Source organism: Rutilus rutilus, assembly GCF_951802725.1.
Source record: "Rutilus rutilus genome assembly, chromosome: 10".
Lineage (NCBI taxonomy): Eukaryota > Metazoa > Chordata > Actinopteri > Cypriniformes > Leuciscidae > Rutilus > Rutilus rutilus.
In genome coordinates, this window is record NC_140215.1 from 4333928 (window position 1) to 4361876 (window position 27949).

Genomic DNA, 27949 nt, shown 5'->3' on the forward strand with positions numbered 1-27949 from the left:
CTGGTTTCCAAGCGGAAACAGCGGAGTTTGTTTGGTTACTATGATGCCTCCACTGCAAAGATGGCGAGATAGAAAAGAACGGGATAGAAAGAATCTCTGAGAGTATCGTTGTGGAAAATCCCATCTCTCTTGTATATTTCCAGGGTTGTTTTGACAGCTGCAGTGTGTGACACTATGGCGGGTGTTGATGACGAGGAGTGCACGCTTGTAAGTCATGAAATACGGTCGCATAGCACTCGTAATAGTTTTGTAGAGATACTTGTAGAAGGGATGGTGAACTAAATACCAATTAAAACAACATTCTCACTTTTGTTTCATACATTTTGATTAGAAAACGAGAAAAATAGCCTGACATATGAAATAATAGTAAAACAAAAACACATTTTGCATCATATTTGATGCATCAGTCTGTTATGGCTCATATCTTGATAGAGAATATGGAGCTCATACTCGAAAAGGAAAAAACTCCTCAGTTTTATTCCCAAACTGAGCAAAAATATGAAATTGGGAGCAGGTGTTATTCATATGGCCAAAAGTAAGATGACATTCTGATTGCTTGGGTAATATGAATCAATGAGATCTTATAACAGTATAAAAGGCTACTTACATTATGTAAAATGCATATAAATATAAGTTGTGATTATATCACCCAATAACATGTCTTAGTAAGATGATATTAAAATGCTTCATTTTTTATTTATTTATCAAAGCTTTGTAGTTTTTAGCGTGTTGGCAAAACATACTCTATTGATACTCATACTTTTACATTGATAATTGAGAGATGAACAAATATACGTTCCTCAAAAGCCTGATGGATCATATTTGATACTAACATTTTAATGATTTAAAAAAGAAAAAGAAAAGATGTATGTATTATCAAGTAAACCTAAGTTGTTCATCTTGAAATATTAACAATATAAAAGTTATTCCTACATTTACTTTATAATTTTTGTTAAAGATTTCACTGGATAAATACACGTGAACCACGAGCTGAAGAGGGAAGATTTTACAATTATATTAAGAGGCTTTTACTTGTATAAATCAGCATGTTAAACTATCAATCAGATGACAGACAGCATGTAGTAGTTTATATGCGACGGGGTTTTCAGCAAAGTTTTGATCATGTTAATAAAATAGAGGCCTTAGAAAATTATGTAGCCTATAAAATACAATACAGTATGCTTTATAATTAAGTTTGCAGTGTGCATTATATGTAATATTTTAATAAACTGATAGTTGATTTTTATCTTTAAAATTGTGTTTAATAATATATGCTTTGTCGATATATTAGGATAATTAAGATGTAATGCATTAGTAGGGCTGAGCAAAATTCAGTTTTATTGTCATTGATTCAGCTTTGCATTAAAGTAAGCTGATATTTTCAGTTAACCCTGCTGAATTTATTGCCAATTTCAGGCCTTGATCTTATACTACTGCCAGGAAAAATACTCCAGTCATGTTGTAGATGTTTCCAGTGAAGCTCAACGGAAGTTCAGTCATGATCCAATCTTCACATTCCTCCATGCTTATGGGCTGATCATGCAAGGTGAGGAAAACCCACCGTTTACTATCTATTTCAGTGATGGGGAAAGTTACTTTTAAAAGTATGCAATACAGTATTGCTGTACTCCCTAAAAAAGTAGCTAATTGCGTTACTTAGTTACTTTTTTATGGAAAGTAAATGCCTGGTGCAAATGTAAAAGCCAAAAATACAACTGACGCTGGTTGGTCATATTATAAGGGCAACATGGCAAATTTAGTACACTAGTGCAAAATACCCGTGAAAAATCAGTTTTTGTGTGTGTTTTTAGTAATTGTTGGTTTGGTGTGTTTGAGTGCTCATTGTTACAATTACACAGCAAAAGTTCAGAGACAATTTTATTTGTGAATGGTAGAAAGCACAAAGTGAACTCTGAGAAAACGCTATGCTTGAGCAAACAGTTTGTGAATAGGCTACTACAAATGATGCCCGTGAAAGAGACTGTGAACACATTGAATAGGATATGTTTAGTTGGTGAATAGCATAGGCTACTATTACACAGTAGCGATAACATTAAGCGCACCTGAATGAAATATAATATTCAGAAGTAAACAGCATAGCTGACTTACAGATTCACTTAACATCCACAAATGAATAAGCGTGTCGATTCAGGGAGCAGTGCAAAGTGCCCGTGCAAAATCAGTTTTTGTGAGCTGATCGCCGTCAAAAAAGTTCAGAAGATATTTCTTAGCGATGGCTGATTCCAACAGTTTTAATATGATAAAAAATAACTTTTATATTGATTCAATGGATTAATTGCATTTTGAAAAAAAAAAGTGTCATGAATTTATTGCATTTTTTGGGGAAAATTATTGCATTTTTTGGGAAAAAAAGATTTGAATTTGTTATGTTATTATAACCTAAAGATGCTATGTGAAAGTTTGAAACAGAAAATAGTGGTTTTCATCTTGCCACTTTCTTGGTAAAGAAAACACATTTTTACTCAAATTAATCAAAATGGATTTATCACGTTCTGGAACCAAACTATAATATTCTGAAGTAAACAGTGTAGCTGACTGAGTGTTTATGTCAGAATGTTTATTTTTAAACCACAACCTTCTCGGGGCTTCTTTGACCGATACAACCCTCTAATGTCAGAATGTTTATTTTTAAACCACAACCTTATAAAAATGATATATTTAACGATATCTTTTGCATTTCTCATCCAAACAACATCAAACTTGGCACTGCACTTACTCATGCCCGTGGCAAGACACCTGTCGAGTTTGAAATCCATCGGACTAACGGTTCGAGAGATATGCGGTTAACAGACACACACACACACACACACACACACACACACACACACACACACACACACACACAGACAGACAGACGTTTCTGTAATTTATAGATAGATACAGATTGCATTTATATTACACACGTTCATACTAGATAGCACATAATTATTAGCGGTTGTGAGGTAATTACTTATTCAAAATAAGTACCTACTCAAGAGAGTACCGGTATGTGATCTCGGACGCAGACTCTTACTTCAGCAACTTTAAAGTCATTTTGTTTTTTATTTGTATGGTTGAATGAAATAATCGATGGTCAGCAGCAAAGACATTGTTTAATAAAGTGAGATTAAATACATAAAGTATATTTGTGTTATCTAACATATTTAATTATTGGAGATTTGCATAATATTCAGAGTGTGCATTTCACTGTTTTTATTCATTTTGAGGAATACTGAATCTGTTTTTGTGCGAGTGTGATGAGTAAATGCATTTCACATTTAGTGTAGAACTATAATAAGCATCATGTTCACACACAAACGCCTCTGCACCTTTACTCCTGATTTCTCTCCACATGGGGACAGGAGAGTACTTTGCAAAGTAATTTGTGTTACTTATTTGAAAGGTAACTCGGATATTTTGTTGCCTTACTTGGAAAAAGTAATCTGATCACGTAACCCCCAACACTGTTCGTCTTTATTTGACGTCTTGAGAAATGGTCTAATACCCTTTGCGTCTGTGTGCAGATCAAGTGTTGGATGCTATTCAGGAGCTGGAGCAACTGAAGGCGAGAGGAGACGTCTCTCTCTGTGTGCTCATGGCTATGGTTTATGCCCACAAGAAAAGACCAAACCCGGGTAGGTCTATTGCATCTTGTTTCTTTAAAATCATTTGTGTTTCATGGGAAAATATTCGCATACTGGGTTGAAAAGACATGAGAATGAATAAATAATGACAAAAACTTGACTTGCCTGCAGACCGGGATGTCATCCAGGAGTTGGATGGAAGGGTGAAGGAGGAGAGGAAGACGGCGAGTCCTAAAGCTCTGTATTACGCTGGCATGCTACTGTGGCTTCTGGGCCGCAACGACAAAGCCAGAGAGTATGTGGACAGAATGATCAAGATCTCCAACGGCTCTAAAGAGGTGAACTTTTCTAATGTATCTGCCCTATAGATTTCTGCTGAGGGAGAGCTTTTCGTGATGGGAAAAGACTGATCAAGTTGCCAGTATCATAGTGGTCCGTGGCATAAGTCTGGCCCATTTGGCCTATTCAGTCATGGTGATTATAAAACACTAAATTATTTTTTAAGTTAAACCCCTGGACCACAAAACCAGTCACATGTCGCACGGGTTTATTTGTGGCAATAGCCAACAATACATTGTATGGGTCAAAATTATCGATTTTTCTTTTATGCCAAAAATCATAAGGATATTAAGTAAAGATCATGTTCCATGAAGATATTTTGTAAAATTCCTACCGTAAATATATAAAACATTTGTTTTTGTGAGTGAATGCAGCACAATCGTGAACATAAATGGACAACTTTAAAGGAGATTTTCTCAATGTTTCGATTTTTTTTGCACCCTCAGATTCCAGATTTTCTAATAGTTGGATCTCGGCCAAATTGTCATATCCTAACAAACCACACATCAATGGGAAAAGAAAATTTACCAATGTGGTCCAGGGTCACATATTTGTTACTTGAAGTAAAATGAACGTTAACTGACATAAAATAAAATAAAATATAAAAAAAATATTTTAATTCTGCAATTTTATTTAGTTTAACTTGATGAACTAAAATAACTAAAACTGAAATAAAAATGAATAAAAACTATTCAGACATAAAAAAAAGAAAAAAAGTGTCACTTATTTAGCTGTTTTTTTAATATTGGGATCATTGTTTTGTAGGGAATTGTTCTGAAAGGCTGGATTGATCTGCGATCGAATAAAGATGCTAAGAAGTCTGGGAAATACTTTGACGAGGCCCTGAAGGAGAAAAGTGAAATTTTTGCTCTGATGGGGAAGGTAACTCTATTTCTGATGACCATTTAATAATTCAGCATACAGAAATAGACAGATAGATGTTCACTTATAAGGTGTGTGCACATTTTTTGATTTACATTTTTTCAAAAGGTTTACAACTTAAAGGTGATGTGTGTAATTTTTTTTTAATGTTAAAATACATTTTATATACTATGTAGAATCAATTAAAAGTTAACATTCAGCATAATCTTTTCTCATTTTACCACAAAATAAAAATAGAAACCTAAGAAATTATATGATGCATTATGAAAAATAATGGATTTTTTTTACATTGTGACTATTTTCATGACAATAATAATAAAAATAAAAATAAAAACATTGTGCATAAATTAAAGGCAGTACAACAAATGCAATATTTTTTGCAAAAGGTTTTGTTTTGTAATGCTCTAATTGTGTTTTTCTGTCAGGTACAATATTATGAATTTCGTCAGAATTATTCTGGTGCTTTAGAGACCATTAACCAGGTGATTGTGAGTTACCCGTCCTTTCTACCAGCCCTGGTCAAGAAGATGAAGCTGCTGTTGACTCTACAGGACTGGGAACAAACTGTTGATGCCGCTCAGAGGTAAGACTCCATTCATAACGTCGCAGATCTTCATCTTATTACATGTTTTTTTTTTTTTTTTTTATGGTTCGGGTGATCTTCATGCTTTTTAAATACACTCCAAAAGCTCTCAAAGACTTTCAGAGGTGAGCTGCATTCAAGTGCGAATGGAAATTAGATGAGATTCCACGGATCTGTACAGAGAGACTGGATCATTGTTTATCTTACCCTGTCGGATGAGAGCCAGTGAGCGACAGAATAAAAGGGTCTTTAAGGCTGATCACTAAGAGCTGTACGAATGAACTCCACGGCGAGACCTCAAAGGGTCTGTGTGAAAACCAGTTCTCTCAGGTGGAGCTGGATTGTGTCAAGCTACTTTATGTTTTTGCTCTGAAATGGCTTAAAAGAGTGATTATGGTCCCTCTGTGTGAAAAATATTTAAACTAAACAGTCATTATAGCCAAATTTATCTACATTTAGATAAATATGTAAGATTTATCTAAATATTTAATGTAAGAAGTAAAATAATCAAGGCATGTTTTCCACTAGATTAATGAAAGAATTGAAAGAATGATATTTAATCAATTTCATTTAAATGCATGAATATAAAGAAATATACAGATATACCACTTACAGATACACATGCATGAATATAACAAGTAGTAATAAACGGCTATACTTACCTACGTATATTTTTATTAAAACATCTTAATACATGAAAATCCCACACAAAAACTTCCACACCAGTTGTTTTGAGTGACATAAACAAACTGATTTGCTTTGAAATTATTAATTGAAATTGACAGTTTGAAGTGATTCACAGAAATCAATTGCACTTAACAATTCTAACGCCAAAAATGGCTGTCAAAAGTTTTTTTCTGTAACATGAAAACAATATAATGGATTTCTCCTGCAATAAAAACAGATGATAGGCACATCAGTCTGAATAAAGCAGATGCTGCATGTGAGTTTCCCTCAAATAAACATTCAAAGATGTTTAACAATGTGTGGTGTTCATTTCAGAATAAAGTAATGATTATTATGGATATTCAAAATCTAAATGTTCAGTCAAATTTGCTTTATATAAAGACATGAATGCATGTCTCAGAATATCTGTTTTACACATTACACAAATTTCCTGATTCTTTCATCAATTTTCCAGGCTTCTCCAACGAGATAAAAATAACTTGGAGGCTCTGAGGATGCTGGCCCTGCACTCTCTCTGCAGGGAAGGAGACGTTGCAGAGGTATGACATTACTAACATACGTGTGTTTACACAGATCAAATGCCAGAAACGGCATTTATTATGGACTTATAGTCTCCGTATGATTCACAAATACCTATTCAGTGGATTGCAAATAAAAAGAGAGCATTGCTTTGAATTTTGCTCCTTTCTAGTCATCACATTTCAATGTGGCTTTGCTCAGAAGAGTCGCGCTCAAGCCGCTGCATTCGGGATCATTTATAGGGGTTTTATTGCACATGTTGGAAATCCAGCCAGAAGAGCATTGCAGTAGTCCAGCCTAGAAATGACAAGGGCACAAGGGCAACATTTTTTTGTCACATAGCAAACATGTCCTCACTATCCGCTAGCTGCCTGTCCCCTGAACACACTGTAAAAAAACGCGGTCTCTGTAGACAGCCCAGGCTCCACAAACGGCAACAAAAACAAACTGGCCCAGCCTGGACCACGAAACATAACAAACAGTGTTCCAGCCAATAACCGACCAGAATGATTTGGGGGTGGGGGGTTAGTGCGCGTGCACATAAAGGGGGGTCTGGGAAGTGGAGGAGAGAGAAGCATGAAGAGGGAAGTTAGCTAGAGGAGAGTTGTCCTAAACAACGACAACGACTAGCGTTAGAATTATATTCTCTCGAATTTTTTGTATATGGCCGACACACGACCAAAGAGACGACGTTCTGATGAACAAATAGCAAAGAAGAGGGAAAAGGAGAAGGAACGCGAGCTAGCCTCCGTTTTGTTTGACAATACTTCGAACGTCAACAAGAGGTGACGTCACCAAACATCACTTAGAGCACCTTTAAGGAGAGCCTGATCTTTCTGATGTTGTACAGTGCAAACCTGCATGATCGTGCTGTGGTCTTTGAAGGTCAGCTGGTTCTTGGCCGAACTTGATGGGATTTTTGTTGATGAACCTAGCTGGATGATAAAGTTGTGCTGTACTGACAGGGTTTCTGGGAAGACTAGAAACTCTGTCTTTGCTCGGATGAGTTGTAGGTGATGTTCTGTCATCCATGCCGAGATGTCCGCCAGGCAGTCTGAGATCCGTGCAGATACCATGGGATCGTCTGGTTGAAACGAAAAGTAGAGCTGTGTGTCATGAGCATAGCAATGGTAGGAGAAACCATGAGCCTGTATAATGGGTCCAAGTGATGTAGTGTATATGGAGAAGAGGAGAGGTCCGAGAACTGATACCTAACCTGAGGTACCCCGGTGATCAGGGGCCTCATTTATAACCGTTGCGTACGCACAAAACAGGCCCTGAAAGAGGCGTACGCCACCTCCGACGCATAAGTTGTGATTTATAAAAACAAACTTGACGGGAAAATTTGCGCACCTGCACGCAAACTCTTACCCATGCGTACGAACGTTTTGGAGATGGAGCAGTTTGGCGACACCGATGGTGAGCTGGAGTTAAATGTCTTTTTGGTCACTTTTAGACAGAAATCTAAAGACATATACAGAAAGATGATACAAAATATAATTTCACTCACCAAGCCTGTCACTTGAAGCAAATATCCATCCCTTCTTAAATGTCCGCACCAGCGAGCGCGTTGGGGCCGTTTAGTGAAACTGACGCAAATAACAGTTTAAATAAATAAAATAATGATTTAAACTATGTTTTACTTCTGATATAAACATTTAGATTAAATATGCCATTCAAATTAATGGAGTTTAACACTTAAACATGAAATCATTACTGAGAAGTTACAACATTTTTTTATATTCAATCAATAGAAATATTTGTTGTGGATCCGATGTTTTTGAACACTTTTCCTGTGGCGTGCTGTGTTTTAATGTTTTAACCACAGAGATAATTGCTTATCATGATAATACCAGATTGTCTGAGCAAATAATGCAAATAATGTGCAAATAATTTCGTGCAAATAATGCCCGAGGCCTATCTGTTTCCATTAAAAATATAAATCAATTAAAAATACAATTCGGGCCAGTGGAAAAGATTGAGAAAAACTTTCTCTGAAATGTGTTTTTATACTATTTGATTTATGTATTCAAAAACAAGGCAAGAAATAGGCAACTACTTGATTTTTATTAATGTAATGTGTCTTGTACCGTTAAACGTTATCACGTGGATGAATAATCATATGCAAATGATATGCAGATGAGGATCTGCATAGTAAAACTAGGCGTTGTAAGCTCCATATATGGTTATTTCGGGGTGGAGACGCATGTGCGCACAATCTTCCGCTGACTGGAATTTATAAAGTGAATTCTGTGCAGGTTCTGGCGTACGTACGGTTTTATAAGTCTGAATATTTTTTTGCGTACGCCATTTTTGGCTTTCGGGCGCACGTACACTTTTAGTAAGGTTCCTACGTACAGTTTTATAAATGAGACCCCAGGTGATGTGTTTTGGATGCCTCCCCTCTCCAGGCAACCTTGTACAACCTACCTGTGAGGTCATTTTCAAACCAGCAAAGTGGAGTTGCAGTGACGCCTGATGATTAACAGTGTCGAAAGCTGCAGATCTAGCAGAAAGAGAACTGATGATTTGGAATCAGCTTTTGCAATCCATTAAAACTTCCGTAACCGACAGCAAAGCAGCCTCGGTTGAGTAAAACCTGATTGGTTATAGTCCAGCTGGTTCTGTGAAAGGAAAGATGATACCTGGTCGAAAACAACTCGTTCAAGTGTTTTTGCAAGGAATGGGAGGAGAGAGACAGGCCTGTAACTTTCTACTAGTGAAGTGTTTAATGTAGCTTTTTGCTTGAATGCGGTGGGAAAAATGAAAGAGAAAGAGGAAAGCAGAGACGGATACTTACCGAGGTATGATTTAAATTAAGGTGATCACAAATGTGTGATTTTACAAATGCAGATTTAACATTTAAATTTGTAAATGATAAATCAGTCAACATTTGTGTATATACCGTATGAACCATTTCATTTGTGAACCAAATTTTGTGAATTTGATTATGCATTAGGAAATACATTATATACTATGCCATTCAAATGTTTTGGGTCAGTTAGATAAAAAAAATTAAAAAAAAAGAAGAAGAAAGAAATGAGTACTTTTATTCGACAAGAAGGCAATAATTAAAAAGTGACTGTAAAAACATAATATTTCAAGTAAAAAAAAAAAACTCTATTTATAAGTAAAAAAACCTCTATTTCAAGTAAATGCTGTTCTTTCTATTCATCAACAAATCCTAAACACATGATGTTTCATGGATTTCACATGATATTTAGCAGCACAATTCAGCATATTATTATGATTTCTGAAGGATCATGTGACACTGAAGACTGGAGTAATGATGCTGAAAATTCAGCTTTGCATCACAGGAATAAATTACATATATTCAAACATAAAACAGTTATTTTAAATTGTAACAATATTTCACAGTAGTACTGATTTGACTGTATTTTTCATCAAATAAATGTAGCCTTTGTGGGTCGGTAAGATTCAAACATCTTGCCTACCCAGTAGTGCATGTTGTGGTTTTTTTTTTTGTGTGTTTTTTTTATGATTCTCATTAATTTTCTTTCTCTTTTTACAGTCTGTAAACCAACTATCAAATCTGATCAGTAATCTGGACATTCAAGAACTGAACAATCCGGAGCTCTTCTACAGGATGTCTTTAGCGTTCACTCGAGTGGTAAAACTCAGATCCTCCAAGGACACTCATCTGCACAAACAGATTAAAGTCATCACCACTTAAGATTAATTTTCACTTGAATGTTAGAATCCTTTGAATCACACACCAGCTGGCTTCTGCCACACGCTGTTATTTATAAACTTCATATAAATGTGATTCACTCCTACAGTATATATGACATTACAGGGACATCTAAGGAGAAAAGACATGAAACGATTCACAATGACCTCCTGACATCTGGCATGTGTAGAAGTAAAACAATAATCAATGCACAATAGGATTCAATGGGAAATAACGCATTTTGTGAAAAGTTCCTGTAGGACAAAAATAAGTGATGCTGCAGGTAGATGTAATATTGTGAATATTTGATCACTCTGCAGTGTGGAAGAGCTGAGAAGATTCTTCAGCACACTCACAGGATGGTGGAGCGGGCGTTTACACAGGCCTCGGGCGACTCTGAGCTGGCCACAGAGATGGGCTACCAACTGGTTCTGCTGGGAAGGGTGAAAGAGGCCATGAAATGGTACAAGACAGCAATGACTCTCGATGAGAGCAGCGTCCCTGCTTTGATGGGTGAGATCAGTTTGAAAGCCATAAGGAAAAATAAAATAAGTGCATGGGTCACATTCAGGGTTGTCATAATTTTTTTAAATAAATGCACATCTGTGACTCGCATATTCTATATTAATTTACAAAGTGGCAATTGTAAACAGCCTACACTTACACTGATGAAGTATAAATGGAAGTTTTTATTCAGATTTTAAATGTTGAGTTGTAGGAATATCTTTTATCATTGCTGTTGCCATCATGTCATAAAAGCAATGCCACTCAAGATCCTGCATTCGCATTGCGCCTTCAGAACATGCTTTGCACATGCATGTAACTAAAGCAAGCGGTTCAAATCAAACCATCTATTAAAGAATGTTTCAACTTCTAATAACTTAATCAGAGGATTATCTAAGATCAGTGTTAACTAAAACTTCTATGCAGTTTGGAAAAGCATGGGGTTTGGGAGTCATTTCCAGGGGCCTCATTTATAAAACTTTGCGTAGGATTTGCATCAGAAGTGGCGTACGGATGAAACATAGGACGTGCGTACGCACAGAAATATTCGGATTTATAAAACCGTGCGCACGCACATCCTACGCAGTTTTCCCTTAATAAATCACAATCAATTCTAAATGTAGCGCAGCTTTTGCGGCTTCATGTCACGCCCATAGTTGCCCATAAATAGTCCGTGAAACGCCCACAAGTTAATATTCATCGATTGCGAAATCATGGCAAACACAAAGAGGAAAACGTAAAGAAACGTAACTTCACTCAACTAAGAGCCCAAGATCAGCCATTGTGCATCATTACGCATTGTGATGGCATCATGGCATTTTATTACCATCCATTTGATTGCATCTGACAAGCTACAGATGTGTTATGAGGATGAATTGCATAACATGCCACTATTATTGCAGAACATATTTCTTTTCTTTTTGCAAATATGTGTTAATTTGTATTTCTGTTGTAATCTTCGTTTGATTTTGTTTGTTTTACATTTACGGGTGTTCGTGTAGGCTGTTAATTGTAAGACTTGCTTTGTGAAGTCTTCATGTTATTTATGAGAGGCAGTATTGCCATTTCTTTTACACAATGGTCTACAGTTTCACACAGTTTCACACACTTTCACGTGTTTCTTCCATCTGCCGACGGTGTCGCCATTTCTCATTTCACCCGTTTTTGTGCGTACGCCTGGGTCAGAGTTTGCGTGAAGGACCGCACATTTTCCCGTCAAGTTTGCTTTTTATAAATACCAATTATTGCGTAGAGAGCGGCGTACGCCTTCTTTTGTGCGTACGCAACGTTTATAAATGAGGCCCCAGGTCTGGATAGGTATGGAAAAATATTTGTTTCCAGACTATTGACCCTATTCAGTTTTCTAAAATATAAAATTAAGAATAAAAAAAATATATATTTATCATAAAAGCAGAGTGTTTTCATGGCAAAAGTTTAGTGATCCTTTAGGGATTGTTAAACACAACTGAATAAATTCAAGGCACACATTTTCATTATGCAAGTTCTTTGTGTTTTACCATAAGCAAGTCTCTTTTGAACTTCACTAATCGAATGTACGTGTGCCACTCAAACCAGCAACAGATAAAGGAGCAAACAATCTCAATCAGACTGTACTTTTTCTGTACTTTCAACATCAAACCACAAATACAGTATCAAACCGATGTGAATAGTTTTAGTTTTGTAAGCATGTCATCACTTCGAGAAAACCAATGAAAAAAACCTGAGAAAATAAGAATATTTTTAGATGACTGTACTATATAACAAATGTAATGCTGAAAATAATGCTGTATGAACTATTTATGTTAAATGTGGTCTGAGAAGAACGGTTTAGAAATTTGAGTCTGGAAAAGTATGGAAAATGTGTAGGATTGTTTTAAGCAATCGAAATAAATCTTAAATAAAATAAATATGAATATCAGATAGCTGATTTCATTTAGTCTGAAGTACTACAATTACTAAAACTGAAATAGAAATTAAAGCTAAATTGAAATATTCAAAAACGAATAAAATTTACAAAAGCACAAAACAAAATGACTACAATTAAAATGAAATCTGAAAACATAAAAATAAAGCCAATTTAAAATATAAATAAATACTTGAATATTATATAAATAATACTAAAACATCTCTGTCTAGGATGCCTGACATATATATTTTTAGAAAGAGCGTTAAAATAGCAGAAAAGAGCATTGTTTCTGGTTTGTTGTTTGTGCAGGTATCATCAGGTGTCAGCTCATGGAGGGACACTTAGAGGATGCAGAACAGCAGCTGGAGTTCCTCACCGAGATCCAGCAGTCCATTGGCAAATCAGGGGTGAGAGAGCATTTACATGACATACTATCTTACTTTAAAAATCAACATGAGCTCTCGAACAATGTTGCACAGACTCTTTCCAGAATTCTTTTCACAGAATGAAATGAGAGATAAAGAAAAGTGTTTTTTTGTAGACTGTTTATCTTTTGACTCATATTCAACGGAGACCTGGTTTATTAATCCACTTATGCTGTGTTTACCCGTTAAAGTCATCCAAAGTACGTAACAGGGCCTGTTTACACAAACTGAGGCCCTTGTCGGGCAGTTTAGCACACATTTACACAAATGCACATCTGCTTAGCAAAAAACAGCTGCCCTGTTGTATTTGTAGAGGAACAGAATTGAGTAAAAAAGAAAAATACTCTTTTATTTTGAGCTTTAACTGAGGAATTAAACCGCACAAGACATTAGTGAACCGATTATTTAGCACATGACATATTACAGCACATGATAAGTAGATATTTTAAGGTTTGTTTAATGTGTGTTTGTGTGTTAGGAGTTGCTGTATCTGCGAGCGCTGTTGGCTGTGAAAAAGCGGCGGCCCCCAGACGAGGCGACCAACTTGTTAAACGACACAGTGGACACACATTTCTCCGCCCTGCAGGGTCTGCCTCTCAGCGTCGAGTACTTTGAGAAGCTCAACCCCGACTTCCTGCTCGAGATCGCCAAGGAATACCTGGCACTGTCTCCTGCCAAGGTCTTCCCTCCCATGCGCTGCCTAGCAAGCCAACAGAACACTCTAGTAGCTGTTTGACAACTATCTTGCAAAGCAATACCAAACACTCCTGAGATTTCTATTAATTGCCTGTCAACCAATCAGAACACTCAAATAACTGCCTTGCAAGGCAATAGCAACACCCTAGTGATCAGACAGAATAGCCTTCATTTGTTCCTGTTGTAGTTTGTTGGCTGATGTTGTTCTCTCTGCAGCCTCCAGCTCCAGGTCAGCCTCCTTCACCTCAGCTGCTGCACTGCGCGTCTGTGCTGGAGACAGTGGTGAAAGTAGTCCCTGGTCTGCTGCAGGCCGGCTTTCTAATGGCCAAAGTCCGATTTCAGTCAGGTGTGTGCATGTCTGATTGAGATTTTCTGATAAGTCGGATTTTATTGTTTTTATTTTATTTTACAAGCCGAAATCAAATGTCATGACATTGTTGGATTGAATCTAATTATCTAATTGGGTGTATCTCTTAAGCTTTTCACTTCCAGGCAGATATTAACAATACAAAACAACTAATAACAATTAATTCTAAATAAAAAAATAATATAATATAATATAATATAATATAATATAATATAATATAATATAATAAAATAAAATATTATATATATATATTTTTTTTATTTAGAATTGATTGTTATTAGTTGTTTTGGTTTTTTTAAATATGTGTATATATATTTTTATAATTTTTTATTTCAGTTTTAATTTTAGTTATTTTAGTACAAGTTAAACTAAATGGAAATAAGACATTTTGCTTTGGCAGCTAGCTAAAATAAATTAGCTTTAAGTTTTTTTTTTTTTTTTTATGTAATTTTGACGTTATTATTTCATGACAAATAAGCAAATAATTTCCTTGAAAGTATCATTATCATAAAAAAAAAAAAATATCATATACGCAAATTGCAAAGTGTTTTTTCCATCATTTGTTTTACTTGCTGGTTAATTTAAATTGAATAATAACTCTTACAGTCATTTTGGGAAGTAAAAAAAAAATCTAAACTGTAAAAATTGTTTTAATACTTTTGCCATGCAAATAATAATGTTATAATGCAAAAATGGTCCTAAAAATCAGCTTAATAACTGTTTTTCATGCAAAATATGATTATTTGTTTCCTTGTGTGCTTTTTTCATATGTTAGTATATAAAGTAACCTTTATTTATATAGCACATTATACAATACATTTTTCAAAGCAGCTTCACATTAATAACAGGAAAATAAAATTCAATGATTCAATGATGCAAACAGAATTCAATTCTGCTGTTAAGCAGCTCTAAAACAACAATAGTAAACGGTCGTTATTCAGCTGAAATCAGTTCAGTGTTGATTCATTTCGGTTCAGTAACATCAATTATGAAATGAGTCCAGAAAACAGTGATGTCGTCATCATCCAGCTAAGCCGAGTTGTCCTCCTGCAGGAGATATGGAGGCGGCCCACAGCAGCCTTCAACATTGTTTGGATCAGAACCCGGCTCATGCTGATGCCCATCTCCTCATGGCTCAGATACATCTCATGCAGGGCAACTTCAAGCTCTCCTCCCAATCTCTGGAACTCTGCCTCAGCCACAACTTTGAGGTGACACATCACCACTGCCAGCCACATTGGACTCTCTTAGTGCAGAGTCAAACCTGGTTAAATTTATCATTGGATTTGATGGGACTGAATAAGTAGTCTATTTTTCTTAGATCCGCGAGCATCCTCTGTATCACCTGATAAAGGCTCAGGCTCAGAGGAAGATGGGGCAGCTTCAGGAGGCCATTCAGACGTTGCAGATGGCCATGAGTCTGTGCGCTGTGAAGAGAGCAGGCTCTTCAGCCAAAAGACAGAGTAAGAGAGTTGAGCTCAACGCGGCCGACTGCGTATCTGTGTTCCTGGAACTAGCTGAGGCTCTGTGGCTCAATGGAGAACAGGTTAGTGGACAACTTTGCACCAATGGAAAATTTTTCTATATATTCTAATCATTTGTTAAAGGCACACTATGCAAGATTTGTACCTTAATATAACCGCTTCGAAATCATTTTGATGGTAAACGAACTCGTAGTAGGGCAAAGCAGGGGGGGGACGCTGCTGGCAAAACCAGCAATGCAAGTTTGACCTCACATAAATCAACAACATATGAAGCCACTAGCACGCATTTCAGACGTGAATCATGGCAGAGTCGACGAAGAAAACGAAGAAAGCGCGGTCGGAAGAGTGCAGGGATGGCTCTGCGTGAGTGGTATTTACAACAGTAATGCTAAATACAAGTACTCCACAGTGACTCTAGGGGGCGCTGTTTGAGAAAAACGGAAACTGCATAGTGTGCCTTTAACAAACATGTATTCATTGCTTTAATGAGCTCATTGTTTCTGCCTTAAAAGTGAATACATTGTTTAAATAATTACATTATTAGCTAACTGTGTGATTTGTATATGAACATTTCTGAAATACATAACTTGGACACAGTCACGTCTTATAAAAGATCACTCTAAATTGTAATGTAGACATGCATTTTGTGTAAAGCTGCTTTGAAACAATTTGTGTTGTGAAAAGCGCTATACAAATAATTATGAATTGAACTGAATTGAACTTTACATCTGTTTACAGAAGAAAAATTGTGTTTTTCAAATGATGTCTTTTGTACATCTGTACATTTGTCAGTAAAAATATTACTTTACTAGTACCTTGTTTTGAGGATTAAAAGTAGTTTTGACTTCCAGCACGAGGCAGCTAAAGTGATGCAAGATGCCATTAATGAGTTTACGGGCACTCCAGAGGAGCTTCGGGTCACTATCGCCAATGCAGACCTTGCGCTAATGCGAGGAGATACTGAACTGGCACTGAGCATGCTCAGGAACATCACGCCAGAGCAGCCATACTATGTACAGGCCAAAGAAAAAATGGCAGACATCTACCTGAACCACAGGAAAGAGAAACGGCTTTACGTGAGCTGCTATAGGTAACGCCTGAACATTTGTCACATGTTCTCCTCATATTCACTACATGTATTATAGCTTACAAGAATATGTTTTTCTCAGCATATAGGTGAATATCATTGAATCATGTCCAGGGTCACATTTTCCCCTAATATCTCTTGAACATAGCTAATTCATCAGAACTCGCGATTAATCGAATCCAAAATAAAAGTTTGTGTTTACATAATATATGTGTGTGTACTGTGTATGATTATTTTGAATATGCATGTATACAGTACTGTGCAAAAGTCTTAGGCAGTTTCTTCAAGCATCTTGGAGACGTTCCCGCAGTTCTGCTGGATTTAGTCTGTCTCAGTTTTTTCTGTTTCTTCGTGTAATCACAGACGGACTCTCTGATGGTGAGATCAGATCATCCTGGCTGTTGTCAGACTCCTTGTGCATACACAAATCTCACTGGATTATTACAAATAATGGCAAAAAGAATGTTTGGAAATGTAAACTGATATTTCCTACTGACACACTACAGCAAAAGATATAAATAACTGACTTAAAACCATTTTTGGGGGATATTAACATGCCTAAGACTTTTGCACAGTACTGTATATTTAAGAAAAATGTGTTATTTATATATAAAATATTTCGATTTATATATACTATAAATTATGTATAAATATATATACAGTATATTCATGCAAATATTTCTTAAATATATACATGCATGTGTGTTTATTTATATATACAAAATAATTATACACAGTACACGCACATATATTATATATATATATTTATATTATATATATAAAATGAGATTTTGGGAGGTTTTGCAAATATCTTCATGGTCCTAAAAATAGGCACTAGTATTTATCTTTAATATTTGATTTAGAGAATTGAATGAAATACTGAACCTGCATTTTAATGCTCTGTATTCTATTTAGGTCTATATAGTGTCTAAAATGAGGCCTTCAGCTCTTGAATGTTATTCACATGTGTTGACAGTTTTCAACAGCAAGCTCGGATACAGCTGTGCAAACAATCATCAAACACTCACATACATAAACGCTGGTCTTATTACTGTTGCATTACGCATTTACGTTTCTGTCTCATCAGGGATTTGGTGGACAAATTGCCGAGCCCTCACACCTTCCTGTTACTCGGCGATGCCTACATAAACATTCAGGAGGTGGGAGAGGTTCTCGTTGTTGATTCTTTTGTTGACATTTGTGTGTTAGTGAAGATCTTTGTTTAGAAGCTCAAATATGTATTTCTTTTTTTTTTATAAGATGTCTGCCTCTATCACCACACAAATATTTACTTCACAGTGTAAACAGTGAATCCTTATCTAAAGAATGGAACCGTCATTGAAATTCCATCTCTTGTTTTTTTTTTTTTTTGGAACATTACGGTTTTTTACACTTTAAAAAAAATTATATATACTAAATAACTTGACTTTTTTTTTTGCATAATTTTTTTAACATTTTTTATTTAGCATTATAGTAATGCGAATGGGAGGAAAATGTATTTCATTATCATGAAAATATTTGAGCAAATTAATATAATTAATTAATTTATTGAATACTGTTATATTTAAATGAAATAGTTTTTTTTTTTAAATGAGATTCACCAAAACATTGTCATGTCTGATGAGTCCTTCACTTTCATATAGGCATATTTTTTTCTTTTTGTCATTACATTGACATGAGTCTGAAAATAATGTTTTCTGTTGACAGCCAGAGCTGGCTATTGAAGTGTATGAACAGGCCTTAAAGAAAAACCCCAAAGATGGAGCTGTGGCCAGTAAGATTGGGAAAGCACTCGTCAAGACCCACAACTATGTAAAGGTAAGTGACGTTTTCAAAATGGAAGCTCGTTACACATCTGCTCATTTTGAGAGGAGTATTTCTGATTTAAAATGCAAAAAACGGCTCTTATTTGGAGGGGATTGTCAATAAGAGTAAAACTAGCTTTCCCTTCCCAGGCAATGAACTATTACGAGGCTGCGCTGAAGAGCGGGCAGCAGAGTTTCCTGCGTTATGACCTGGCCGACCTGCTCATGAAGCTCAGGCAATATGAACGCTGTGAAAAAATCCTGCAAGAGGCTCTCACACATGATCCTGGTGAGAAATAGCTCAAGTTATTGTAAAATGGCAACATCTCAGTTCAGGTACCCTGGAAAAGAGGGAAAAATAATTTTTTTATTAGCACATTAAACTCAAAATGACCGAAAAGTGCTGTTTTAGATTAAAGGAGATTTTAGCTTGTTTAGATTTGGCAGTCATCAAACACAGATATCTGATCAGGAATGAAATGTGTGTTCAAGCAATAAAAAGGAATTTGCATGTCTGCTGGGTATTTTTACTTGTATATTTGACTACATTTACTGCATTTCTCAGGCCTTAGAAATGATGAATTATTTGTTTGAGGGTGTGTATTCAACAACCTGTTACACAACTGACAAATGAAATTGGGATTGTCAGAAAAGTCCTTTGGGTGTGTCATGGGTGTGCACATAGGTTTCCTATGGGTGTGCACTTTTGATTGATGATTGGAAGGTGGTTCAGCTTAATATAATTCAATTCTTGCGTAGTGCACAATGCAGTTGCTCTTTTTTTTTTCATGTGCGATCAATGCCGTCTTTTTGTCTTTGTTTTTCAGTGAATGAGCTGTTGTTACTCACCGAAGACTGTCGTTATCTTGTGCTTCTCGCCAAGGTTCAGAGCAAAGTCAATAAAAATGACGAAGCGTTGCTGTCCCTGCAGAGAGTGAGTTGAATGTCTCTTCCTCTGAAACGGTGTTGTTATTGTTAACTAAAACTATTACAAATCATTTTCGGTAATGTAAATAAAGCTGAAATAAAATAAAAATATTAGATGAAACACCAAGAAATAGATGTGTTTAAGTTAAAGAACTGAAATGACTAAAACTGAAATAAAAATAAAGCTATATAGAAGTTAGAAAAGAAAAAGAAAAACTAATGATAAACGGACATCACAAAATTACTAAAAACTTAAAATATTAAAATAATATTGATAAATACTAAAATCACACTGCTTTGAAAGCTTTCAACAGCTCACCTTAAATCCACTAGACCAATTTACAATCAGAACACTTTACTATTTCATGTTTCACGTACATTTCAACTATGTAACTCTGTCAAAAGGTCTTGGAAGGTGAGTGAATAATGACAGAATTTCAATTTCGAGGTGAAGTGTTTCTTTAATTTCATGCCCAAAGCAATTGATTGACTTGTGAAATTGTGCTTGGTGCTCAGGCGAGAGATGTGCAGGCGAAGGTTCTGAAGCGCGTTCAGCTGGAGCAGCCCGACTCGGTGCCCGCGCAGAAGCAGCTCGCCGCAGAGATCTGTGCTGAAATCGCCAAACACTGCAGCAGCCAGCGCGGCTACGAGCGGGCCGTCAAGTTTTACAAAGAGGCGCTTGTGTACTGTGAAAGTGACAGCAAGGTCAGTGTGGCCCGGATCAGTGAGTCCAGTGTGTTCCTCTGCAGCTGGATGGGTCCGGCAGAGCCTGGAGACGTCTGTCAGTGTGTGTGTGTGTGTGTGTGTGTGTGTGTGTGTGGTGCTGCATTTGAACACGGCACAGGCCTACATTTGCACTGCAAACCATCACCAATCAATCACCACATAGACCATGTTAAAAAAGCGCTCCTGGTATTTGCAACATGTAATGTAGAAAACAAATATGTATATGTGTGTGTGTGTGTATATATATATATATATATATATATATATATATATATATATATATATATATATATATATATATATATATATATAAAAATATATAATTTAGTTATTTTTGATATAATATTGTTAGATAATCCAAGGAATTACAAATGAAAGGTGATAATTCAGTTCTGTTTTAATCAACTACATTAAACACCAAGATGATATTACAAATAATGTTATTTATTTATTTACTGTTTATTTATTATTTATATTACGGGTAGTTATTACATAATTTTTTTTTAAATTAAGTTTACTTGAAAATAAATAAAATATAATAAAAATTTTAATCCCACTTTAGCACAATTTATATTTGTCTACAAAACAATTTTTTTCCAATTTTTCCATTTAAAATGTTTTTGAGATCATGAGAAACATCTGTCAAATGTGGCTGGTAATGTGTAATTGGCAGCACACTGTTTTATGGTTAATGAATAATGGACTGAGAATTCCCAGAATGTCTCGAGGACATTTGCCTTGCGCTGTACATGGTTTTGCAGTTTTTCTTTCTTTCTGTCTTTTTAATGTGCAAGTTAATAAATTATGTTGTGTTTTTTTTTTTTTTTTTTCATGCATGCATTACTGCATAAAAAAATGCGAAACAGACTTTTGAAACTTAGAATATAATGATTATGTTCAAAAGCACGTTTCAGTGTCCCTCTTGACCGGCTGTGAGAGTAAATGTGCGTGTTTGTGTGTTTAATCAGGTGATGCTGGAGTTGGCTCAGCTGTATCTGACCCTGGATGATGTCGAGGCCTGTCAACAGCAGTGCAGTGCCATTCTGAAGAACGATCCGGTCAACGAGTCCGCCACACTGGTCAGTTTCCCTAAGCAGATAGCGTTCTTTCATACATAACCTCACCACTGTGGACCAGTCAGATGCATCCAGAGGCAGAATAAACATCTTTAGTGTGTAGAGTTCCAGAGGGAAAATTCTTATTTGTTTTCTCTATAGAGAAATTGATGATAAATAAACAAACTTTTCAAGTCAGCCTCTAAAGATGCCATAAGACCAAAAAAAAAAAGTTAATTGTTTTAAAGTTCAGTTTTGTTCATTTCCTTTTTTATACCAAAACAGTCATATTCTCCCACAGCTCTTTTATCATTTTCAAACTTTTTTATAGTTTCGGTAGTTTTGGCATTTGATGATAGCGTCTTCTCCGTGTTGGTTGTTAGATGATGGCAGACCTCATGTTCCGGAAGCAGGACTATGAACAGGCTGTATTTCACTTCCAGCAGCTCTTGGAGAAGAAACCAGGTGTGTCATTCATCTCCTGAGTTTTCAAACGGTTGCGCCATTTTTGCAGCGGCCCCTCAGCTTTCCCTCCATACACTCATGAGAACCGCAGAGGAAACCCAAGAAACCAGGAAGCTCTAATGAACTCATTTGCTCTCTTCCCCCAGACAACTACCCAACGCTGTCCCGCCTCATTGATCTGCTGCGGAGAGCCGGCAAACTGGAGGAGGTTCCCAGATTCCTCGAGATGGCAGAGAAACACTCATCGAGGGCCAAGTTTGAGCCTGGATACAACTACTGCAAAGGGCTCTACCTTTGGTAAGATTATAAAATAAGAAAACAGAGGGCCCGGGGTAACACTTTATGATGTGTTGTGAACCCCACAAACTGGGGTTCACGAAGGGGTTCATGAGTTGATGAACTAATAAATGAAAACATGAAATTGTAAAGTGAAATTAAATAAATAATTAAAATAAAACACATTTTGCTTACCTACATGTCATGTGACCATTAAATGACATCAGAGAACCATGAACATGTGTTGTTAAATTATTGAAATATTAACTTAAAATCTCAGGGGTAAGTACATTTTTTGGCAAAGGAGACAGTGTTTTATACTGTTCAAAAGTCTGGGGTCAGTTGTGGTCAATTCTTTTAAGAAATTAATACTTTTATTCAGAAAATATGCATTTAACCCTAATGCCGTTTTGAAAACCCTGTAACAAGGTGGAAAAGTTTGGGAAGTAAAACAATTTGGGACGTAATTATACCGTGTGAGCAAAGTCAGTAAGTTTTAATCCAGTGCAATAACATTAACTAACATGTTCAGGAAATGCCAAAATGACCTGAACACAACATGATGGTTAAATTAATCAAAAATGTTTATTGTTAATGTTACAAAAGATTTCTATTTGAAATAAATGCTATTCTTTTGATTTTTCTATTCATCAAAGAATGGTTTCCACGAAAGTATTATTCAGATGTAATAATATTTCACAGTGTTACTGACAAAAACATTTGGGAATTATTTCTCTGGATTACCTGATTCTTATTAGTCATACACCTTTGATACGTTTATTACAGCAACCTTAGCTTTTGGTTGCTGAATTAAACACAACAAGAATTATGTTCTTTTTATCCACTATTGTTCATCAAGCCAAATGAATTCAGGTTGATTTGGACAGATTTACAATGGCAAAAGTTTCCCAATCAACCTGAATTCACCCTAATTCTCTTTTTTTTTTTTTTTTTTGATATGGACATGAATATTGATCTGCTTCTTAAAGGTACACCGGTGAACCGAACGATGGGTTGCGTCACTTTAACAAAGCCCGGAAGGACAACGACTGGGGCCAGAATGCAGTGTACAACATGATTGAGATTTGCCTCAACCCTGACAATGAGACCATTGGAGGAGAGGTGTTCGAGAACCTGGACGGAGACATGGGGTGGGTCCAACATTTATTGAGTTTTTATATACACACTCTTTAGCTTGTGAAAGTGGGCTCAGATCTCACTTTGGTCCATCTTAGTTACGACTGGATCTCAGTCCAAATCAACTCGCAGAAAAAATGAACCCGGGGTTGATAGTCTAATTCCATGGGAAATCTGCGGACTTGACATCACTGACTCAGAATCTGTTTACACTGTTAACAGCTGTTAATCACAAGTTGTCAGTGCTAAATACAGGTAAATGGGGTCCGTCAAGCTACATTTTTAGGCAGCAGTGTTATTAGTATAATTATTATACTGTTATTGTTTTTATTAGTTTATTTATTAATCATTTATATTTTCAATTTTAAAGTTTTAGTAATTGTGTTTTTATTTATTATTGTTATTAATATATGTTTTAAATATGCCTATATAATTTTGACTTCATTGCATTTGTATTGAAAGCACTAGTCTGTCTCAATGCGTTCTCGACAGCAAGGAAAAACCACCTACTTATCTGTCAATCATTCATTGCTCTAAAACAAGAGTTTAAAGCTTTGCCAGTTTTATATATAGATATAGATATAGAAATAGATATATATAGATATATATATAGATATAGATAGATAGATAGATATATACAGTATATATATTAAAAAAAAAACACCACTGATCTCAAATTTGGAAAATTGTCACGTTTAACATCACTACATTTCCTTATATGGCAACATGCAGTTACAGAGATTAGTTAAAGTGTACAAATTGACACCATTATGACTACACGTTTGCCAAGAAGTGTTTCCTACTCAAGCAAGGCACTATTTGACTCAAGCCTATCCAATAGAATCAGACTGGGGGCCTTGGAAGGCAACAGGACTATGCATTATGGGTTTTCCTACCTATTTTACAAAAAGAATATAGCCCAGTGTTATATTTTGTCTAGTCAGGTAGCACTGATTTAAAAATTTTTTTTTTTTTTTTTGCCTTTCTATAGCATAGGCAGACACGTTTTATTGAAAGCCCACTTTCCCAGCGGTGAATTACCCGTTTAAAACAGCTGCTTAAATAAAATAACAATGAGTATTCCACTCGAAACGTCCACAAGTGTCACAGGAGATGCATTTGAGATGCATGTTCCTGCCAAGTGAAAACGGTGATCTTAATACCAGGTGCCTCAGACCATCTTCACTTCACCAATATATCTTTTATTCTGCATAAGCTGTTATCGAGTTTTATTCAGTCTCACTAATGATGCATTTCATTTGTTCGAGTTCAGGAACTCCACAGAGAAGCAGGAGTCCGAGCAGCTGGCCGTGAGAACAGCGGAGAAGCTCTTAAAGGAGCTGAAGCCACAAACCCCAGCGGGACACGTTCAGCTGCGCATCCTGGAGAACTACTGCTATCTGGCCACCAAGCAGAAAGCCAACGTGGAAAGAGCTCTCAACGTCTTCATCGAGACCGCAAACAGTGAGGTGTGTGGGCATCACGTGACGGATGTTGAATACACACACACACCCACACAAGCACAGCATGAATCGCACCTTCAAGGCAAACTTACACTAAGTGGTTTGAACAAGGGGCTTAAAGTGCTTGAAGTACTTGAATTTTACTTTTCGAAATATAAGTCCTGGAAAACCCTTGAAATCAGCCATATTTAAGAAAAGGTACTTGAAAAGTGCTTGAATTATTGAAATACAGTAAAATTTGTGTTTAATTTTATTGATAAAACAATAAACAAGCCCGTCTAATACAGATATAGATCCATTTTACATGGCTATGAGTGTGATATTGCTCATATAAATATCCAAGTATATGTTACAGCTTTCATTCTTCAGCTCAATCATACATTCATGGAAATAAATCAGTTTGAATAAGGAAAGCCATATCTTTGTCATAGTACCCTTTCAGTGATTAAAGTTTCCACAGTCATTGCATGTGCTGCACTTTATTATTTGTACCATTTTTGCATTATTAGATTATTTTTATTTAGCCTATCTATTTACCTTTTTTAAGAATTTAAAATATTATAAAGATATTGTTTGATAAGTGAGATCTCAGTCCTTGAAAACCAAGAAAGTAGTGCTTGAAAAGTCCTTGAAAGTCATTTTACAGCATCTGTACGAACTGTCTAACGTTCAGAACTTATATTTAGCAAGGAAGCATTAATTGACCAAAAGTCACAGTAAAGATACAATATGTCTATTTCAAATACAGCAAATGCTGTTCTTTTGAATTTTCCACTTGTGCTTTTCAGTGCAAAAGTGTTCTGTGTGAATGACCCCTAAGAAATGTTTATAGTCACAGAACTCGAAAAAATTGAATATCGTGCAAAAGCTATAATTTTGATGATTATGGCTTACAGTTTATGAAAACCCCAAATTCAAAATCTCAGAAAATAAGAATATTACATGAAATCAGTAAAAAAAAGGATTTTAAATACAGTAATGTCAGCCCTCTGAAAAGTATAATCATGCATATGTATATAGTTATATATATACTAAATATATTAGTTTCACCTTTTAATTTGAATTACTGAAATACATGAACTTTTGCACGATATTCAAATTTTTCGAGTTTCACCTGTAAGGTGAATCCTTTTCCTTCATTCACTCACCTACCCCAGGAAATGTGTTTGTTCTGTGCAGAAAGATCATGTTCCTGCGCTGCTGGCCATGGCCACTGCCTACATGATCCTGAAGCAAACCCCTCGAGCCCGGAATCAGCTCAAACGCATTGCCAAGATGAACTGGAACATCATTGATGCGGATGAGTTTGAAAAGAGCTGGCTACTCCTGGCCGACATCTACATCCAGTCGGGAAAATATGACATGGCTGGAGAGCTACTGAAGAGGTGCCTACGCCATAACAAGGTGCCGGATTATTTTATATTTTTATCACAGTCATAGTATATACATTTTTTTACCGGAAATTCAACTGAAAAATAATAAAAGATTAGAACATTTAAATCAAAACGTGGTAAAAAATTACTCTTTTTAGATGATCCAGTGAAATAAATCCAGTTTTTTTGTCTTGTCTACCAGTATAAATATCTAAACATTCTTAAATCAAGACACATTTATTTGAGATGCTACATGACGTAAGACATCAAGTCTTATTTTCTGAAAAATAATCAAAATTAGGTGAGTTTTTGCTGAAAACAAGAAAAAATATCTGCCAATAGGATAAGAAAAATAAGCTATGAATTCAGTTTTAATTTTTCTCACCCCACTTCAAAATATTTGTTTCTTTTATAAGCATGAACTCACTTAATTTTGATACATTTTCAGTGTTTGTTTTTAAACTGATGGCCAAAAAACAAAAGTGTGCTGGACCTCTTGAACATCACAACAACTCTTCATTTGACATAACAGAATATCCAAAATAATGAATAACACTGATTGCCAATAACAGACTGGTGTTATATCCTGTTTTACAATAGTCCTGCTGCAAGGCGTACGAGTACATGGGTTACATTATGGAGAAGGAGCAGTCGTTCAGAGATGCTGCCATGAATTATGAATTGGCCTGGAAGTACAGTAATCAAACCAACCCCACTATAGGTAAGATTAAAGCACCTCCCGTGTGTGTGTGTGTGTGCGCATCCCTCATTGACATCAGCCTCCTGTTTGTTTACCAGGCTACAAGCTTGCGTTCAATTACCTGAAGGCCAAAAGACACGTGGATGCTATAGATGTGTGTCATAAAGTGAGTACGCAATAATTCTGGCATCATAGATCACAGACAGACTCCCTCTAATTTGTGCGAATTTTTGCCATGTTTACAAAGTTTTTGAGGGATTTTTTTAAATATATTTTTGCTTTGAATCTTGAAATATTATGAATAACTTCAGAGCATTTTGATTTGGTTCATGGTTTTGAACTTTTTATTAAAATGTCTATGGAGAAATTGAATGGGAAAAGTACCAAGGCTGCTGCAACAGCTACTGTTGTGATTCATATGCAAATATGATAAAGCCTGTTGCATCTTCTTTCTTTCTTGTGTTTGTCTGAATGTCTCACACCCTCAGGTTTTGGACGCACATCCCAACTATCCACGGATCAGAAAGGACATCTTGGACAAAGCAAGAGTGGCTTTAAGATCATGACAGATTGAGCGGTGTGCTGTTGCTCAATCCTGATTTCATCTGTAATTTAATATACATGCACTTTACAAGAAATGTTTTGATATGACTACATCCAGTGTTAATTGAGCATTAAGACAAGCATTGATAATGATGCAATATTTTTCATTATGTACACACAAATAAATAAACATTTCAAAACACTAACGTCAGGCTACAGCTGCCACTTTCTGTATGCAATATCTGGTTTGCCAAAATGTGCAGTTACAACAGAACCCAGTGCACAGAGTACTGTATCCCATAATGCAATGTGCTTGACCTTGCATTTGCAATGTGTCTTTTTTTTAATCTTTGATCAGACTGGCAAATGTTACAATATTTTTGCCTAAAATTGAATAAAAAATGCAACTGTTTTTATTTCCAAGATGATAATTGCATGCCAATCTTATGCCACAGAGAGGTCATGCGACAACAATGTAGCATACTACTGTTTGGCAGTGTTTTAAATGGAATACTAGCATACTGCTTCCCTCACACAGTATGCTGTATAATGTCTACTCATGGTTTAAAACAGTATGCAGTATGCAACGATAAACACTTAAAACCATTTTAAATAAAGTGACGATGTATGGCTTTGTATTGGGCCGATCAAAGAGTCAGTAAATCTCTTCTCTCTTCAAGTGCTCTGCCCTCAAGAGCACCCAAATGGAAATGACCCTAAATCTG

At 35.9% G+C, this 27949-nt stretch overlaps 1 protein-coding gene across 1 annotated transcript; it reads left to right on the forward strand.

Annotated features, from left to right (window-relative positions):
• Nucleotides 1-27873, forward strand: ttc21b (tetratricopeptide repeat domain 21B). The gene is made up of 29 exons (XM_084421700.1): nucleotides 1-207; nucleotides 1417-1546; nucleotides 3525-3635; nucleotides 3756-3922; nucleotides 4689-4805; nucleotides 5231-5388; nucleotides 6530-6614; nucleotides 10127-10225; nucleotides 10606-10798; nucleotides 13005-13102; nucleotides 13599-13799; nucleotides 14033-14162; nucleotides 15237-15394; nucleotides 15505-15729; nucleotides 16519-16757; nucleotides 17842-17914; nucleotides 18462-18572; nucleotides 18710-18848; nucleotides 19387-19493; nucleotides 20003-20191; nucleotides 21181-21291; nucleotides 21651-21732; nucleotides 21879-22029; nucleotides 22998-23159; nucleotides 24419-24614; nucleotides 25788-26012; nucleotides 26582-26702; nucleotides 26780-26847; nucleotides 27170-27873. The coding sequence occupies exons 1-29, from the start codon at nucleotides 175-177 to the stop codon at nucleotides 27245-27247; spliced, it is 3957 nt and encodes a 1318-aa protein (XP_084277826.1). The 5' UTR covers nucleotides 1-174; the 3' UTR covers nucleotides 27248-27873.
• Nucleotides 27874-27949: the final 76 nt, after the last annotated feature.

Coding starts and splice junctions, on each gene's coding strand:
- ttc21b (XM_084421700.1), top strand. CDS start 175: ATGGCGGGTGTTGATGACGAGGAGTGCACGCTT. Junction 6,615..10,126: donor GGGAAGGAGACGTTGCAGAG/GTATGACATTAC, acceptor CTCTTTTTACAG/TCTGTAAACCAACTATCAAA. Junction 15,730..16,518: donor TGTGGCTCAATGGAGAACAG/GTTAGTGGACAA, acceptor TTTGACTTCCAG/CACGAGGCAGCTAAAGTGAT.